The sequence below is a fragment of the Zeugodacus cucurbitae genome, chromosome 6 (assembly GCF_028554725.1).
Source record: "Zeugodacus cucurbitae isolate PBARC_wt_2022May chromosome 6, idZeuCucr1.2, whole genome shotgun sequence".
Classification (NCBI taxonomy): Eukaryota; Metazoa; Arthropoda; class Insecta; order Diptera; family Tephritidae; genus Zeugodacus; species Zeugodacus cucurbitae.
The window spans coordinates 66,337,141-66,354,877 of record NC_071671.1 but is presented as its reverse complement, the minus strand read 5'-3'; the positions used below and the strand labels follow the sequence as shown (position 1 = coordinate 66,354,877).

The 17,737-nt window shown below is 32.2% G+C and overlaps 5 protein-coding genes across 7 annotated transcripts in view; 2 read left to right on the top strand and 3 right to left on the bottom strand.

Moving 5' to 3' along the window:
• Positions 1 to 3,071: 3,071 nt before the first annotated feature.
• Positions 3,072 to 5,550, bottom strand: LOC105211687 (augmin complex subunit dgt3). The gene is made up of 8 exons (XM_011183265.3): positions 5,395 to 5,550; positions 4,995 to 5,323; positions 4,758 to 4,935; positions 4,558 to 4,668; positions 4,419 to 4,492; positions 3,644 to 4,339; positions 3,405 to 3,582; positions 3,072 to 3,334 (listed from the first exon to the last, which is right to left on the bottom strand). The coding sequence occupies exons 1-8, from the start codon at positions 5,410 to 5,412 to the stop codon at positions 3,176 to 3,178; spliced, it is 1,743 nt and encodes a 580-aa protein (XP_011181567.2). The 5' UTR covers positions 5,413 to 5,550; the 3' UTR covers positions 3,072 to 3,175.
• Positions 5,551 to 5,746: 196 nt separating this feature from the next.
• On the top strand, positions 5,747 to 6,992 carry Pros29 (proteasome subunit alpha type-4). The gene is made up of 4 exons (XM_011183264.3): positions 5,747 to 5,905; positions 6,009 to 6,214; positions 6,270 to 6,605; positions 6,665 to 6,992. The coding sequence occupies exons 1-4, from the start codon at positions 5,903 to 5,905 to the stop codon at positions 6,900 to 6,902; spliced, it is 783 nt and encodes a 260-aa protein (XP_011181566.2). The 5' UTR covers positions 5,747 to 5,902; the 3' UTR covers positions 6,903 to 6,992.
• Positions 6,993 to 10,295: 3,303 nt separating this feature from the next.
• Positions 10,296 to 11,091, top strand: LOC105211685 (ubiquitin-conjugating enzyme E2-18 kDa). The gene has a single exon (XM_011183263.3). It carries the CDS (start codon positions 10,515 to 10,517, stop codon positions 10,977 to 10,979), a length of 465 nt encoding a protein of 154 aa, XP_011181565.1. The 5' UTR covers positions 10,296 to 10,514; the 3' UTR covers positions 10,980 to 11,091.
• A 135-nt stretch (positions 11,092 to 11,226) lies between these two features.
• Positions 11,227 to 13,917, bottom strand: LOC105211684 (cap-specific mRNA (nucleoside-2'-O-)-methyltransferase 2). 2 transcript variants are annotated; one of them, XM_011183262.3, is made up of 3 exons: positions 13,784 to 13,917; positions 13,217 to 13,721; positions 11,227 to 13,128 (listed from the first exon to the last, which is right to left on the bottom strand). In XM_011183262.3, the coding sequence occupies exons 2-3, from the start codon at positions 13,625 to 13,627 to the stop codon at positions 11,575 to 11,577; spliced, it is 1,965 nt and encodes a 654-aa protein (XP_011181564.2). In that variant the 5' UTR covers positions 13,628 to 13,721; positions 13,784 to 13,917; the 3' UTR covers positions 11,227 to 11,574. The 2 variants fall into 2 exon arrangements, with proteins under 2 accessions (XP_011181564.2, XP_011181562.2); XM_011183260.3 differs by having other exon boundaries at positions 13,217 to 13,911.
• Positions 13,918 to 14,191: 274 nt separating this feature from the next.
• The window catches only part of LOC105211683 (protein qui-1), a 118,946-nt gene continuing 115,400 nt past the window's right edge, over positions 14,192 to 17,737 (bottom strand). For both annotated transcript variants that reach the window (XR_008471641.1, XM_011183257.3), the window contains one exon: positions 14,192 to 16,624. Coding sequence is in view for 1 of the 2 variants with exons in the window: in XM_011183257.3 (XP_011181559.1) it covers positions 16,590 to 16,624 (35 nt within the window). In the remaining variant the exon portion in view is untranslated. The remainder of the gene's footprint in view (positions 16,625 to 17,737) is intronic.

The window sequence follows — 17,737 nt, the reverse complement described above, 5'->3', positions numbered from 1 at the left end:
TTAAATATTTTGATTTTTGTTTAGTGAATCGACTAATGAATTTGAAAGTTTTGTATTTTTTGTTTTTTATAAAAATCTTCAAAATTAAATAACTTTAATTTTTCGTTAATAAATGTTAACCTAACACTTGGAAAAAACTAAAAATTTCAACTAAAAAATATTTTCTTGAAATGTATTAAAAAACTTATAAAAATAACAATAAATATAACAAGCTTTTCAAACAAAATTTCGAGTTTTTCTAAATTATTTTTATTAAAAATTATTTTACAATAAAAAAATTTAATTATATAAGTTATATTATCTATTTTAAATAATAAAAAAATACAATTTAAAAATAAATAATATAAAATTTGTTTTAAATTTATATTTAGAAGTCACTTAGGTTTTATTTACGTCACATGAAAAGGATTTTAGTTTAAATTATTTTATTAATTTTCTTTTACTGAAGTGGTGCTTTCTTAGTTTATTAAATTATTAATAGCTTCAACTATTTTTTTATTATTTTTATAATTATATAATTTTTTTGGGTTTTTTAGTTTTTGTTGAATTAAATTATAATAAAAAATATATTTAAGCTTGTTAATTAACTTTTCTCAAATGTGTGATAGCTGAAATATTTTTTAAATTCAATGATTACAGCATATTTTTACAGTATTTTTTAACTTTCATATTCGAGTTTTTTAGTTTTTCTTTAAAATAAATAATAAAATTTATTTATTTTTTATATATGGTACTTTCTTTTTTAATTTTTTTTATTTATATAATTTTTTTTTATTTATTTTTGCTACAAATAAATGTCTGTTTTCTTTTTTTTCAATTAAAATTTTCCACTTTCATGTTACGGATGAGCACAAATCAGTCACCAAATCGGCACGCAAATCAACAACAGACTTGAGTAAATTCGCTTTTGTGATTTGCTTAAACACTTAACTGTATTTCACACAAATTGAAGTACTTTTAAGGCATCCTGTGGCATGCGTTCCGCAGTCATTGTAATAAAGCGCACACATTCATTTATTTCTACATTTATTTGTGTGTATTTTCATTACATTTGTCGGTTGGCTTCTAAGCGTAAAGTAAAACCTTCTTGCTTCAACGGTTACCACGGTCCAAGCACATTTGACTGCTCGACACTTTCACATGAAACACACACGCATACACATACACTGGCGACAACACATGCCATCCATCGCTCATACGCAGCGTCGATTTAAACACTTGTTGCCACAACAGTCTGTCAAACAGCTTCACTCACACTCGCACGCATGCACACATATATGTTTGTATGTATTTGTAATATTTAAAGTTATTATTATTCTTCATCAACTCCATGTCGGCTTATACACTTTTGAAATCACTGTACACAATCACATACATACGTATAGACATACAAACATTCTCAAGTAAATATGTTTTTTTTTGTATGTTTGTCACTTTGCCGCCAATAAATTCCTAATTCCTGTTGCTGCTGCCGCCTTAAGAGCCAGGATACAAATGAGTCGCGTACGCGTCCTGTCGGCGCTTTTATACGCTAGCGGCACATAGTCGCTTCGTCTGCGATTGGCAGGCGCATACATACACACACACATACTCGTAAGCTTGTGCTTTTTTTCTTACATTCCTGCGCATCCTTTCGCTTTCTTATGTAGCTGTGCGCTGGCAAATCGTACATTCATTGCCTTACGCTCAAATCTATGGAGCTGTGTGTGTGTGTGTCTGTGTGTGTTTGCGTGTTACTGCAAACTTAAAGCGCCGCATGCGACAGTTGGCAAACACGCTCGTGCTCATATGTATGTAACAATGGATTTACATAAGTACACACAGCCAAGGCAATAACAATTATGCAAAGGAGCAGTGACAGTGACAACAACAACGGCACTGTTTATTACACAGTTTCCATTAAACGTCCGGCGGCAGCGTTTGGCTCGTTGACTTCGACTGCGAGAAATAATTTAAACACTAAATGGTACATTTCAGTTTGCAATGAATGAATCAGTGTGCAAGTTGTACTGTGCGTGTGTGTGTGTGTGGAGACTTGAATTTCAAATTGTCAAGTGCAATGCGTTATGTTTATTTGAATTTGTAAAATATATTTTTTTATTTTCTTTTACTCTTTGTTAAAGATGTCTTAAAATCACTCTACTACTCTACTCTTCTCTCTTTACTTCTACTCTATACTCTTTATAAGCCATATTTAGTTACTAATTTCCGCTAACAAAGCAATAGAAACATAGAAGAAACATTCAACAATTCGTTTAAATAAAATAATAATTTTGGAGTAATCTTAAAAATTATAGCAGAGCAAGATAGCTTACTTATTCCGGAAGAATGACAGAATACCTGTTGATATCATCTAAACAACATAAACACAACGACTCTTAATAATGCTCAAGAAGTTGTGATAACTTTGAAAAAAGCAACTTAACTCGGACATATAAAACATACACGGCATTACACGACATTATTTTTAAATTAAAGAATCTATTTTGTTCATTAAAAACTATACATATAAAGAGAGAGCATATGCATCTCCAAAATCGTGTTCATTACAACAACACACATACACAATCATGAGCTGTGCAATTATACATTAATACTATTAATTACGCTCAATTACACTTGCTGAAAACAATTAACATGTCACTTACTCCATCATTAAAGACGCTCGTGCAAAACTAACAGCAATACAAATACAAATACAAAAGCAAAAAACGAAAAACGAAAGATTATGCGAAACTTGCGCCACAAGGCAAATAGTACAAATATGAACATATATTACACGAATACATACGAGCGCATACGAGCGAAAGTCATTGACAACAATAGTTAGCAATATCACAAGTGTTTCTACAGGCCGCTTAATTCATTAATTCATTTTGTTTACTCAAGCATTTTGGCGCGAAAGTATCTCATTGTAGTGTTTAGGAATACTGTTTTGTTGTTGTCTTTGTTAGCCGAAACTTCGAACACAGAAAATGTACACTGTAAGAAAGTCGAAACTTGGCACAACTTTTGAAATTCCGCGCACTTCAAATACGTTATGAAATGAGTTTGAATTATTTTTGTAAATATAATTATTGATACTTAAATTTATTAATTACAATTGTAGATGACTTTAATAAATTAACTTGTTAATAATGCATATATGTATTCAAACACCAGCGCGATGACAGTTTCATTTTCTCTTTATGCCACTCAACGACTTCATGCCAGCTATAGTTGGCACTTTGGAGGCAGCTTTCTTCGCCTCTTCAATGGCCATTATCATACGTCGTGGTTCGGTTAAAAACCAAATCCATAACAATTGACTGTAGCGCCACAATTTGTCTTTTTCCTAGTAAAATTAGAAGAAAAAAAAAACGTTTATATTAAATAAATTAGAAAAAACGTGTAGAAAAGCTTACTAATCGCTCAGCTATGTTTTCTTGAAATTGCGTACGCAGATAACGCAATGTTTTATCAATACGCTCCTGATTTGTTTTGGCATTGTAAATAGGCATGAGGAAGCGTACGTGTTCAAACATTGGTGCCTCCACAGGACTATCATACACCATCGGTCGCAATAAAGATTCTATGCGTAGCCTAAAAACATGTCATTGCATTAGTAAAAAAAAAATAAAATTATTTTAATATTTGAACTTACAAATCGCCCATTTGTGCATTAACATTTGCGTATGCTTTGCCGCCGATGAGCCCTTGTATTGCATATGATAGAAGTCTAGTGAATTTCTCATATTCATATAGGCAAGATTTTGGCTCGCTGCGTACTTTCTGCCCTAGATGACGCGATAATTGCTCCGCTATTGCATCCAACAGTGCTACGGCCGAGGTATTAGTAAAGAGTCCACCATGCACTAAAACTGCTGCATTGTTCTGTTGAATGGTGCGCATAATTTTAATGCGCTTTTGACAATTATCTGTTTCACTGTGCAATTGATCCGTGTTAACAAAACGATTGCGTTTTCGTTCTAAATCCAATTGTATCGCAATCCAAACTAGTTCAGCATTCGATAATGCATCCGAGATAATTTTTGTTAAACGTTTATCGGTTTCTTGACGCTTTAAGGCCCGCTCTAATTTTAATTTCGTATTCTCATAGAGTATCAACTCCATGCGTTGCTGGGTATGCTGCCGTATTTGCAAAGTAAGATCGTTCAAGAGCGTGTCGTATGCAATCTTCAAATGGTGCTCGTTCATCATTTCTAGCTCACGAGTTTCATGCTCCATATCGGCAAGGCTTATAACGTGTATTTGCGAAAGATCTAAAAAATCAATCAACGACTGTGTAGCCTTGGCTTTTGCCTTTTCCTTTATGTATTTAAGTGTGTAATATTCCATGCTTTTAAATATTAGAATGAAAAATAATCGTTATTATTTTTCACTATTTTTTAACGGAATAAAAATTTCAATATTCTTACGATTTAGCTAGGGATTGAAGTTTGTCTGAAAATTCTGAATGATCAGCTGTGGTGCAATCCATTTCGCTATAATCCTTTAAAAAATATTATTATGATTATTATTTAGAAGAAAAATAATATTGATTGAGGTACAGCAAACCTGTATTTTGAAATTCTCCTTCATATATAGAGTAAAATATTGCATGAATGTGTCGCATTTGAGCAGATATTGATCGATAGGCAATTGATGTATAAAGAGCGGTGGCGATTGCTGTGAAGTGTAAACAATTAAAAAATAACAATAATTAAGAATTTGTGTAGTTTATACTTCTTATGAATTATAGAATATATAATACATACAACTTTCGTGAAACAACGTGTGGCTTCGTTGCAAAGTTTGTAATTCTCCAGTTGCATCTCTTCGAGTTGACGACAATTATTTTGACATTCATTTAGTATATCATTTTCTTTATTTGTTAAAATACTGATTTCATTTTCCAAATCTCCTAATTGCGAATTAATTTTGTTCTTGGTACCCCTACGGTGACAAGTATATATGTATATATTTTACACATAAAGCATTAATACAACTACTACCTCATATCCTCAACGAGCGTCGCATAACAATCTTCGGTATGTTCTAGCAAGCGCAGTTCATCAGACATCAATGTTATCTGCTCTTCTGTGTATTGCAGCAATCCTGGATTGGCTATTTCCAATTCTTTTAATTTCGCAGTGCGTTCAGTGGGTTCCAGCAACTCTCCTCTTTGCTTTAATTCGTCATATTCTAATACTTCATGTTCGGTTAGTATATTTACATCGGTTATATTTTCAGTGAAAAAATTAAAGAATTTTTGGAAACGGTCATCATAGAGAATCCACTGATTGGCGCAATCGAACCCCAACTTTTTAAAGGCATCAAAATGCTGCAGAGTAGACAATATGTATGTATAACTTGTGTAATTATTAGGTATTTTTGTTTATTTGTTAAACTTACATTAATTAAATCGCCCATAGTTGTTAAAATTAATTAATTTTTAGCCAAAATACAGTTCGTAATACTCATTTGAAATCAAATTGTTTAATTTTTCTTCTTCTTAGTTGTAAAACTGTGAATACCACATTTAAGTACACAAATACTGCCACCTCGTTAAAAAAATAAATAAAGCAAATGGGGTACACTCATATTTAATGAAATGTGTAAATGTGACTCACTCACATGAACTCGATTTAATTATATGTCATATAATTATTTTATAAAGCAATAATCTTTATTTTCAAACTAAAACCTTCAAAACACTTCGTACAGTACGTGATATAGATAAATCGTTCTGTGATCTTTTGATTATTTTAATGTTATTGTTTGTAAGCACTCAAATATTTCAGAGTTGATTAAATTTTCAACGAATCAATTGTGTTGGCAACACTTTTAGCGGCAGGAATGACAATACAATTTCATTGCTGAAATAAGTGAATATTAAAAAATTTAATTGAACTACAGCAACATGGTAAGTAAATATTGAGAAATTGCATTTTGAAGTTAAAGTGATCAGTGTGTTATATGCTCACAAATTAGACATTGTAATAAAAATATTATTGTGTATAACATAGGCACGTCGTTATGATTCGCGAACAACCATCTTCTCCCCAGAAGGCCGACTATACCAAGTGGAATATGCTATGGAAGCTATTTCTCGTGCTGGCGCTGCCCTAGGTATACGCGCAGATGATGGTATAGTTATAGCTGCAGAATGCCACACTACAAGTCCATTATTAGACAACGACATTTTCCAGGATAAAATTTACAAGATCAATGAGTAAGTCGACAATATAAACTATATATTTGATTTCTAATCTATAACCGTTTTTAAGTCATTTATGTGTTGCTGTAGCTGGTATTACGTCGGATGCCAATGTTCTGGTAAATGAAATGCGTTTAATTGCACAACGTTATCAATATAATTATGGTGCACCAATACCGGTTGAACAACTGGTCTCGCATTTGTGCGATATCAAGCAAGCCTACACACAATATGGTGGTAAGCGTCCATTTGGTGTATCGATTCTTTACATGGGCCACGATAGACGTCATGGATTTCAACTCTATCAGTCCGATCCGAGTGGTAATTACAGTGGCTGGAATGGAACCTGCATCGGCAAAAGTTTTGGTGTAGCTATGTCTATGTTGAAGACAGAACTTGCTAACCGGTAAGGAAACGTAAAACATAAATAAGTAATTATATAATAATAAATATTGACATTAATAGTTACGATAACGCTGATAATCGGCTTACAACCGAAGAAGCCAAGAAAATCGCTATTAAAGTGTTGGCTAAGAGTATGGAGGGCATTAATGCAGAAAAAGTGGAAATGGCAGTTACCACTCTGGGAAGTAATGAACGCCCTGTAATTAAGATGGTCCAAAAAGAAGAAATTGAACGATTGATAACAACACACAATGAAGAGGAAGAAGAAAAGAAAGCATCGACGTCAGGGTCGAAATAGAATTAGATATTCGATTTTCTAACTAATATTTTCATGTTACGGAATTAAACGAAATTATAAAAAAAAATAAAAATATCTTTCAAAATATCATATCATCGAGAAGATGTGCATCGATCGCCAAGAGAAGAACTATGCCTGAAAGTTAAGTAACAATGAGAACTTAACGCGAACTAAGCTTCTGAGAAATCTTTTTATTTCGTTACACAATGTTTTATTTAAAGAAATTCATTGGACCATAAAATATTCTACTTTATTATCTTACAAAATGCATTACATGTCACCAAAACGCATTCATATTCATACATTATACGCACAATGCATTTTTGCTTAATCTCCCTCTTAGCTCGAAACTCCTCTCTTCTACTTGTTAAGAGAGCACATGATCTCTTCGTTGATGTTGTCAACAAGCCATCATAAAGGCAGCACTCGCTCGTTTCAAAGAGTTTCGTTTAGTTTCAAATTTAAAAATTGCTTATTTATTAGTTAATGATAAAAATCAATGCTGTTTTTGTGTGCATACTCTTTATTAGTTTCTATTAAAATTTAAAAATAATTATTACATAATAACATTTCTCCAATAACAAGGCTTATTCAACAACATTTTTACAGAATCAATATTCCAAATTTATCCAACTCTAACAACTGGTGCACCACGACGATTATTCGCCCGTCGCTTACCATTGGCCCTTCTACCCTTTGCGGCTTGTCTTTTTCTGCCATTACCTCTCCTGTTACGGTTCCTATTGGCATTTCTATTACCTCTTCGATTGCGATTCCTGTTGGCATTTCTATTGCCACGCCTATTGGCTGCGCCAGCACCACTACCACCTCCGTTGTTAGATTTCCTTATACGTCTTACCGCTGTATAACGGATATTTCCAGAGAACCTCTTAGGTCCACCTCCATAATCAGAATAGTCCGAATAACTGTCCTCCGGTGTTAATGATGACGAATAGGAATCGGGACTGCTGAGTGCACCATAATCGAGGTCATCAACCGGGGCCGGGGTAGTTTCATTCGCAGCTTGGGAAAGCTTTAATGAAAAGAGCCCTAAAAGAGCTAATGGTAAAATGAGTTGAGCAAATTTCATTTTAATTAAAAACTGAATTGTTTAGATCGCTTGAACGCTGAACTGGTTGTGTATGCTGACTTAGAAAAGTCACGGATTTATATAGTATTGCGGTTAGTAGGAGTTAGTTGATTTTTCGCATGAAAGTCAAACGACTGTTCAAACAACGCTGGCATTGGCGAAACAAACAAAAAAAAAAATAGAAATTCAGAGAACTCGTGAACTTTTAGTGCCCCATTTAAAACATGTGCGCCCTAAATAATTTCGAAATTTCAAAGGTAGTTTTTATTACAGACATACCTACATTCGTACATATGTATATGGTTATATTAGTTATTTTACACGTAAACTTTAAGTTCTATTGTAAAAATGTTCCGTAAGGAATTTGTTATGTTTAAGTCGTAAATTGGGAACTTCCATAAGCATAAACGACACAGAGCTTTACCTTGAGCCGTCGCCGTAGTACCGATAACCCCGGAAATATATTTTTTATATAAATAATGATAATATTATACTATTAGAAGATGACAATCTCCATTTAATATACTAAATACCATAACATACCATAAACATAACTTCCCTTGAGCGGACATTTTTTCATGCACCTGATTAAATTTTTAGAACAAATGACCCTCTCTTAGGCGAACGCCTCTCTTGGACGGACAAACATATATTCTACAGTTAAAAGATATCCTTTATCCGGTTTCTAAGATGCTTAATCCAGTGCTTCAGGCCGCGCGACTACTGTGAGGTGTGTGAGGTTCGCGTCCAACACCTGTCCGACCGTAAAAAATATCAATTTATCGTAAAAATATTTTGATAGACCTATGTACGCTTTACTCTCACCTAAAAATCTAAAACTCGATTTGGTCACGTTCAATCTTATCTGACATTAAAAATTTATGTTTAAAATATGTTTATGTTTATATTTATTAGAGAGGAAATTAATTTATTAACAGATAATGATTACAGTGTTGAGCGTATTTTGTATTGTTGTATGAGTTTCATTATTTTTCAGTATAATTAAAATCGAGCGCAATTATTTTAAGGACGTGTTAATCGACTGTTTATTTTTTAGTTAAGTCACGATCTGTGGTTGCTTGATTTGTTATAAATAATATATTAACTTTTTAATAGCGCTCTAAATAAATAATTGAGGAATTTACCAAAAAATAACGATTGTCACATTCCTGGATATCGTAGAGGGGCGATGAATACATATTCAAAGTTATGCAGATAAAGGAAAAGATATACATACATACATCATATTTATCAAATACAACTTGTGAGAAATTTGTTCATCTGTTCATTCAAACATACTAGATCAAATTATTTGTAAAATTATAATAAGTGATTCAAATATTATTCAGTTTCATTGGATTATATTCCAGAAATATCGCATGCAGACAAATGACTCTGGTAGTGCGTTATGTTCTACATCTGAGCAACTTGCTCAAACTTTACTAGATTTCTTAAGTGAGCGAGGAGCAGAATTCTATAACGCTAGCAAGCGACTAGTGCTTCGCTGCAGTTGTCTGATCAAAACCTTTATACAGTATACATATATTATATATAGGAATCATTACATGATTACGTCCAAGCTATCCGATTCACATTTTCAGATATTGACAGAGAAGCCAAAGATTTGACCGGCTGTGAAGATTATCGGAAATGAGCTTCAAGACGAAGTAAGCTGAATACAAAGTACAACCATTTCACCAGCTCTACTACACTCGACGACTTTCTTGAGATCATCTTTTCCAAACGTAGAAATTGCCTGGCGCACTTAGATACTTATTTCTCATGATTTGCTTAAAGAAGTCGTTGTTGCAAGTGTTACCTCTAAATTTGCCTATATTTAATCAAAAAAAGTTTTAACTTGAGAACCTTTAACAAACCAAGGGCCTCTTGACAGTATTTGATACAGGCCTCGCGCTGAGTTAATCGGCACTGTCTCAATCCAGGACAGAGGGGCAATAAATATGTGGGAGTGTCCCAATAAAAAATTTAATAGATTAAAAAAAAACTTTGGGGAGTGATGGAGTGGAGTGCAGTTGAAATCTAGAAATCCATGCTGAATTAAATTAGACCAATTACATGTAATTGGTTTCTGATTGGTAATAATTTTGTAAAAACTCTCTTGTTTTTAACTAAAATAAACCAAGAATAAGAGAATTTTGAATAATACTTTTCATTTTCAATACAATATACATATGTATATCCTAATATAATAAACCTTATATTAATTTGTAGTATCTACATACACTGGTGTTATGTGCCGATGACATTACAAGAAATTTCCCTTAAATGTGTAAATGAAAATGAAAAGCACCACTGTTTCGCTTTTAAGTTTTGACATTGCCGTCAAAAGGAAAAAGAACGAAATAAACACTCAAAAGGAATAAAAAGGTGGACAAAAGGAAATTAGTTCTGGAAGTTTATAAAATTTGTGAAATTGACATTGAAAAATCGGCCGTAAAGAGCGTGAGGAGCACTTCAATTTTACTGCTAAAGAAGGAGAATCTTTACACGAACGAAACGAGATGACTGCACCGCGTAGACTACGCAAAGAGTTGACCGATCTACAGGCTTGTGGTCTGAAATCATTTCGTGAAATTAATGCGGACGAGGAGAATCTACTGCGTTGGACAGGTTTAATTGTACCAGATAATGCTCCATACAATAAAGGAGCATTTCGTATTGAAATAAACTTTCCTGCGGAATATCCATTTAAACCGCCAAAGATAATATTTAAGACTAAAATTTATCATCCAAATATCGATGAGAAGGGACAGGTTTGCTTACCCATTATATCAACTGAAAATTGGAAGCCTGCAACACGTACAGACCAAGTTGTACAGGCATTAATTGCATTAATTAATGACCCGGAACCCGAACATCCTCTACGTGCAGATTTGGCTGAAGAGTACTTGCGAGATCGAAAGCGTTTTATTAAAAATGCCGAAGAGCATACCCGGAAGAATAGCGAAAAACGACCGACAGATTAGAAGAGAAGTGCTGCCAAAAAATTACATGTGAAGTAGAAAAAATATATACATATATAAATATAAAATAAACAAATATAATCATTGGCATTGAATTATATTTCCAACTACTGGACATGTTTGTAAAATTGTATTGTAAATGGTTATAGCAATGGGAAGAAACTCGAATTTTACATATACAATTATATCCAAATGAGTCATTGTATTGTGGATTATATTCCTAAAATCACTGCTTTGAATAAATAGGTACATGTTTTATTTTTTTTCTATAAAATTTGTGCAAATTTACCTATATAAATTAGAAATATTTAAAGGTATAGGTGAATTTAAAACAAAAAAAAAAAAAACGATATCATTGCTTAGGAATCTCTCTATGGATAATTTAATAACACGTATTTCGAAATAAAATAATAATTAAAGTATGAGAAACAATTGATATATATATATATATACATATACATATTTACATATTATCTTATCTATATGTTTTTAATCTTTACACATATATATTTTTTATTGGAGATTTCATTATCATATATTTATTCTTATTTATTTCTAGTATAATTGAGTAGAAAAATTATATTATTCTTATATAATTTCAATTATTTAAAGCTAATTTAAAATTTTTCATCAATAATTGATTATTGTAATCCATTAATGTATTGGCAAACTTATTGCGATGCAATTTTCCGATAGGCATAATACATAAAGCATTTGAATCCTCAGCAAGCAGATTGCGTATCATTTTTAATGTAGACATTTGCTGCTGCGTATATTTATCACATTTGGCAAACAATTCTATTTGGAAATTAGGCTCTGTGTAAATTGTTAAATGTCCAAAAATATAAAGGGCCAATGAATACAGTACCGAAACGGATAAGTGTGTTAAAAAAAGCACATTCGATAGCACTATTTTACGCGATTGTTTTTCATAAATCGTATCGAGCAATTGGATGAAGAATTCACGAGGGAGAAGCGAGTATCCATTCATATTAAGATTATTGAGCTGTATTTCATCCTGCTCTGCAATACATTTTGGTTTCATCATGTAACAAGGATCACGGCTTAACACTTCCTTAAGTTTTTGATGCAGTTGCATGACATAAGGATGTGCAAAAATACTACTATGTAGTTCAGTGAAAGGAGCGCCTTTATAAATATGCAATTCAGGAGTAGATGTTTGTGATGTGTTGTATTCTTCCTGAAATTCTATATTACAATTAAAATCTAATATTTTCTCTAAATTGTTGATTGTACGATGTAGTGCAAATATTCTCTCTTCCATTGTTGTTTCCTTTGCCATTTCACGTTCTGTGTATGAACCTCTACAGAATGGCGCAGATTTGCAATTTTCTTCGGTTGTCTGATGTTCATATAAAACTTTATCTTGTTCGGCGATGCCACACACTTTGTAGCGAGCGTAAAATTCATTGGCCGTTTCAGTGCGGAAATGCTGTTTATAAATCACCTGACGACGCGTAGGCTTTACTTCGTAGGTCTGTATATTCGATTCAATAGCTTCAATTTGAAAATTCATAAAAAGTCGTGCGCATATCTCATGTTGGAGCAGGAAATCATTTGGCAAATATGATTTTGGGAAAAGCGGAAATATATTTGCACATTCTACATTTTCCTTCATCAACTGCAATATCTCTGGTAAATTCTCAGTATGCTTTCGGTAACCAATGCAAATTATATAAACTTCGGAGTTGCCACGCTTCGATGTGGCGGGTTTGAATACATGTACCTCCTCAAAAATACAATTCAGTAAAAATAGTTTACATACGTTCGTGGATTCGAACATTGTAAACATTTTCACTACAAAACAGCCACCTTCTGCGAGTATACTCAGAGCTGCAGTGATTTCGGCAAAATGAAGTGTTGCGACTACTTCTTCCTGACAATCGGGTGCATCAACACAATCTATTGAACCATCAGCCGTAATTAGCTGAACATTGTCTTCCAAGCGTTTTTTGCAGTGCTCCTGCATTTGTTCGATGTGACTACGGTTTATAATGTTACCGGTAAAGTCATCATGCATCAACCAATTGTCAAATGTGTGAAACATAAATCGATCGTCTGAAATCATGCCACTTGTTGGGTTGCCTTCATAATATGGATTTAGTGTCGTAGAAAGCCAACGCCATTGTACCTATATAAAAATATACACATACATTAGTACATATTATACAGTATTATACATTGCTCATAATGATTTATTTCATTTTGTATATTCTCACCTCCTCTCTTTTGTACGTCGAATACATGTAATGATTTAAAGCCGCAATAAATGCGCCCGGCAATTCGCACAAATGCAACGAATTTAAATGCGCATCTTTTACAAGTGGGTAGGAGTGTAGACATTCAAAAAATTTACACCAAGCAATCGTCACAAATTCGGCCTTGGTCTCATTTTTCAAGCGCCACGGTATCTCATTAGAGGGATCCTGGCGTCTTGTATGCAGACTCCAATTCTCAATTGTATAGTTGTTTAATTTGCATTTCACATCATTTAATTTCGGCTTCAGTTCTTGCAGCGTATCAATCTGATAATATTCGCTAAATGCTTTAGTTGGCGGTGGTAACTTCCAAGTATTTTCTTTTGGCTTTTGATAATGGAATTTCTTTTCAAACACACGGTTTACTTCCATCTTGCTGGGCTTGTTGCCGGTGTCCGATTTGTATGCGAAACTAAACTGCTCACTTGAGGATCTGTTGTAATTAGTTGCAGCCTGCAGTAATCCACTGCGTGGAATTAAACGTTGCGTCGTATTATCCATTTTACTAATGAATATCCTTTAACTTACATAAAGCAGTCTTGTATTGCATTTTAACACTGAAGATGAAATACTTGCAATGCAAATTATTGCAAAAACCAATAAGAATAATAAATAAACTTTTTAATTGGAGCTGCGCTCTGTTATATTATTTTAACGCCGGCGCAATTGTGATTATCTCAAGGCGGCTGTCATTCATTATACAATGGCTGCACGTAAGACATATAGTTTATAGCAAATCACCGGTTACACTACTGTTTATACGTACAGCAGTTGTTAAATCTTATTATAGGAAAATTCTCTGTGGTTTCCTATAATTTTCGGTATAATAACTTGCGCGTTTATGTTTGAATTCACTTGGCTAATATTTCTTTACAACAAGTAAGCACTTCTAAACGCCTAATAGAGTGAAAAACATTAAAGAGCTTGTTGAAACTGTTTTAATAACAACTGAAGTTATACGTTTATTTATTTAAGTTTTTTATTTATTTTTTTTTTTTAATTTACAGTTACATACATAACATACATTTATTTTACAATCTAATTGGCTTAATTTAAACGACATACGGCTCTCAACAGAAATACTTGAACAACACATTACAGTAAATACTAGTAGCAGTTGCACTTAGAGACGTAAACATCCTAATTTACGGAATTTTACTATTTAAGCTTAACAGCTTACGAATTACAACTACATGTGCCTTATGTCTAGTTATGCGGTTGAGTAACAAAACCAAAAAACAACGCATTGAATGTGACATTTAACCACTATTGCATGAACCGCAAGCCGAACTAGTTCATCGACTGTTATGAGTGCGATGTCATTTGTCAGATTTTGCTTTGAAATTTACCAGTCTCACGCTGATGATTCAAAAGAGACAAGCAAAGAATTGATTTTAACTTAACTTAAAAGACTTTAGAAGCATTTAAATCTCTAAAAATAGTTCAACTACAGACTAATCTATATATATGTTTGTGTAAGAGATGTGTATGTATGTGTCATCTGTCAATTTTGACATTATGTTACCATAAACCGTTTACTGTTGGTTGGCTTGTAGGAAATGTTTCTTAAATTATATATGTATATGTAATTATATATTTTTCTGTATGTGTGAGTAAGTGCGTGTTGCAAATATTTGATTGTCTTCATTTATTATGTTTTCTTAATGACATTTATTTTTATCATTTTTGTTTTTTTGTATTTTTATAATTTTTATTGCATCATCATTTTATTGTTAATTATTTAACAATTGCTTTTATTACAAGTGTGATTTTCATCAAATTTAATTTTAATAAATTATTATTATTTTATTTCAACTTTTACAAAACACATAAGTGACTTGTTTCTATAATTCTAGTATGCTACTGTTGACAATATATAACTTGTTCTCTTAACTATACTATATGTGCGATTTTTGAGAAGAAGTTATTTTAATAATTTCATTTTCTTCCAAAAAAGTATTATATTAATTACAGAGTATAAATAAATAAAAATATAAAATTATTTTCTTAAATTTTTGCACATTTCCTAGTAGCTTTCAGTTGCTGTTAAGAAAGAAAAAATTAAATTAGAATTGTTTGTCTACGATTCAGCATTTTACTAATCCGCTTGTTAAGCACTAATACTTGCTGGCAATATTTAATGCAATAGCAAAGTTATACAAGCCGCTATCGATTCGCCATTTTTTGGCACGATCTCTTGTCAAAAGGTTTACTCATAAAGCGAACAACAAAGTTAAACAGTACATTTCGATACACGAGATCATGTAATTCTCATTAAAATGGTATAATCGCTTGTCAACTCATCTCGCTTGAAATTATACCAGTTTATGCTATTTATACCAGTTTGTTCTGCTTTCGCTACACTCGTAAGATTTGGCTTACGCGTTGTTAGCTATCTTTTAAGCTTTAACCTTTGCTAAAGTTAGTAAACATATTTTTAAAATTCAGTTTTTACTTCTTTAACCGGCATATATGGTAAAAAGGTCCTTCGAAAGCATTAATTAGTTTAAAGTTTAAATTTCTCTCTTCACTGGCAAACAATAGCGCACTATTAGAATAAAATACATGCGTTTTTGTTGTTATTTGTTAGAGAAAATAGCTTCAGTTTACAAAATCAGCAGCAAATGGTGGGAGTTTTCATTTCATTTCTTACGCATATAATTTGCTGTGTAGTTTTTTTTTAAGTGTGTAAGCAACTGCTTGAGTTGAGTTCCGTTATTAATATTATTTATAATTTTATTTGTATTTTCTTTTTTCTTTTGTGTTATTGTAGTAACAGCAAATTGTTGTTTGTTTTTATTTGTAAGCATAGTTCAGCTTTTAACCCCTTTGTTTTTTCAGTTTCCTTTCGTCTACATTGACTTTGTGTTGTTGTTGTTGCTCATTGTAATGCAATTCATTTAATTTGTTTACTATATAAATAGTTTTAGCTCTCTATATTTTTTATTTATTTTTTGCAAAAGTTTAGTTTTGTTGTGTTAAAAATGAGAACAAAAATGTCTGCATTTCTTTCACTTTCTTATAAATACTGCTTAACACCTTACGGCTTATTAGTTAAAATCTAATTTTTCAGCAACTAACGTAATAGCAATAAAAATAAATTAGAGTTCTTACAACACAGTTCAATAAAAGCCTATTGCTTTTCCAGTTTTTGCTTTATTTTATTTATTTATTTTATACTAATACCCTTCATGTACGCATTGTATCTATAAGTATTAACGTTCACACAACCTTCTACGCATGTTTAGTGTTTAGTAATTTTTTTTTGTTTTTTTTTTCACATTAACCTCAAATCTCCCATCTCGCTGTTCCTGTTGGTGGCTAATCAATATTGCTAACGGTATCCTCCTCCTCCTGCAGCGAAATGATCTTGAATTGCAGAAATTAATAAAGGAAATACGTTGCAATTAGTTTTTTTAGTAATTTTCAAAAATGCGCTTAAATTTTTTTTGCGTTTTTTATAATAAAAATGTATTATTATTCTATTAAAATTATTAGTTAAAGATAAATTGAAAAAATTAACATTTTTTATAGTTTCATGTGTTTTGAAGATGGTAGAAATTTGTAGACTAATAAGTTTTTTTTAATGGTGAGTTAATATATAATCTGAAAAGACACTAGCTAACAACTTGAGTCTCTTGCACAATTACTATGGACAATACAAATATTTGTTTCTATTATGAAGTGATTTATGACTAAGTTATGAATTTTATTTTGAGATTTCAAAAATTATTGTTTCGAGCTAGTATAAAATTGGTATATGTTTGATTATAAAACCTAAAGGATTGCATCGATAGACAACCACTTAACCGTGATTACTAAATGACTAGTTAATTAATGGTGAATTAAAGGGGTGTTAATCTTCTAAGGAAAGTAATATACGAAACACGTTTGGAACCGACCCATCCCGATAATGACGACGCCTATATACCTTTTAAATTTCATACATAAAATAGTTAAAACGATTTCCATATTATAAATCTACAAAAAAAATCGTTTTTTGAAAAAAAAGATGCTAATCCAAAAATCGAATTTGAAAAGTGTTTCGACAATTGGCAGAACAGCTGGTTCCAATAGAATTGCCTTTATCTCTTTCAGCGATTTCTCGTACGTTTGTAAAACAACGCGTTTTTGGGTTATCTTTATTTTTGGAATTAGGATATGTCACACGGCTGGGGCATTGTTACAGTATTGTTTGACCAAGTATTCACGAACAGGCAACAATGTGAGAACTTTTAAAAACAAAAAACGCCAAGCTCTTCAAAACACGTCTAACTTTACAGACCTGATAATTTATCGTACTGCAGCGGCATTTATGTATGTATATCGACATAATAACGAAAGTTGGCAATTGGATTCTCCAAACCCTACGAATTGTAAAATTACCGTTATTTTTTGAACGTACCATTTCTAGCTAAAGTAGGTTATTTCAAGCAAGTCAAATTCGAATTCTTTACAGAATTCTTAGCATATCCAATCTGA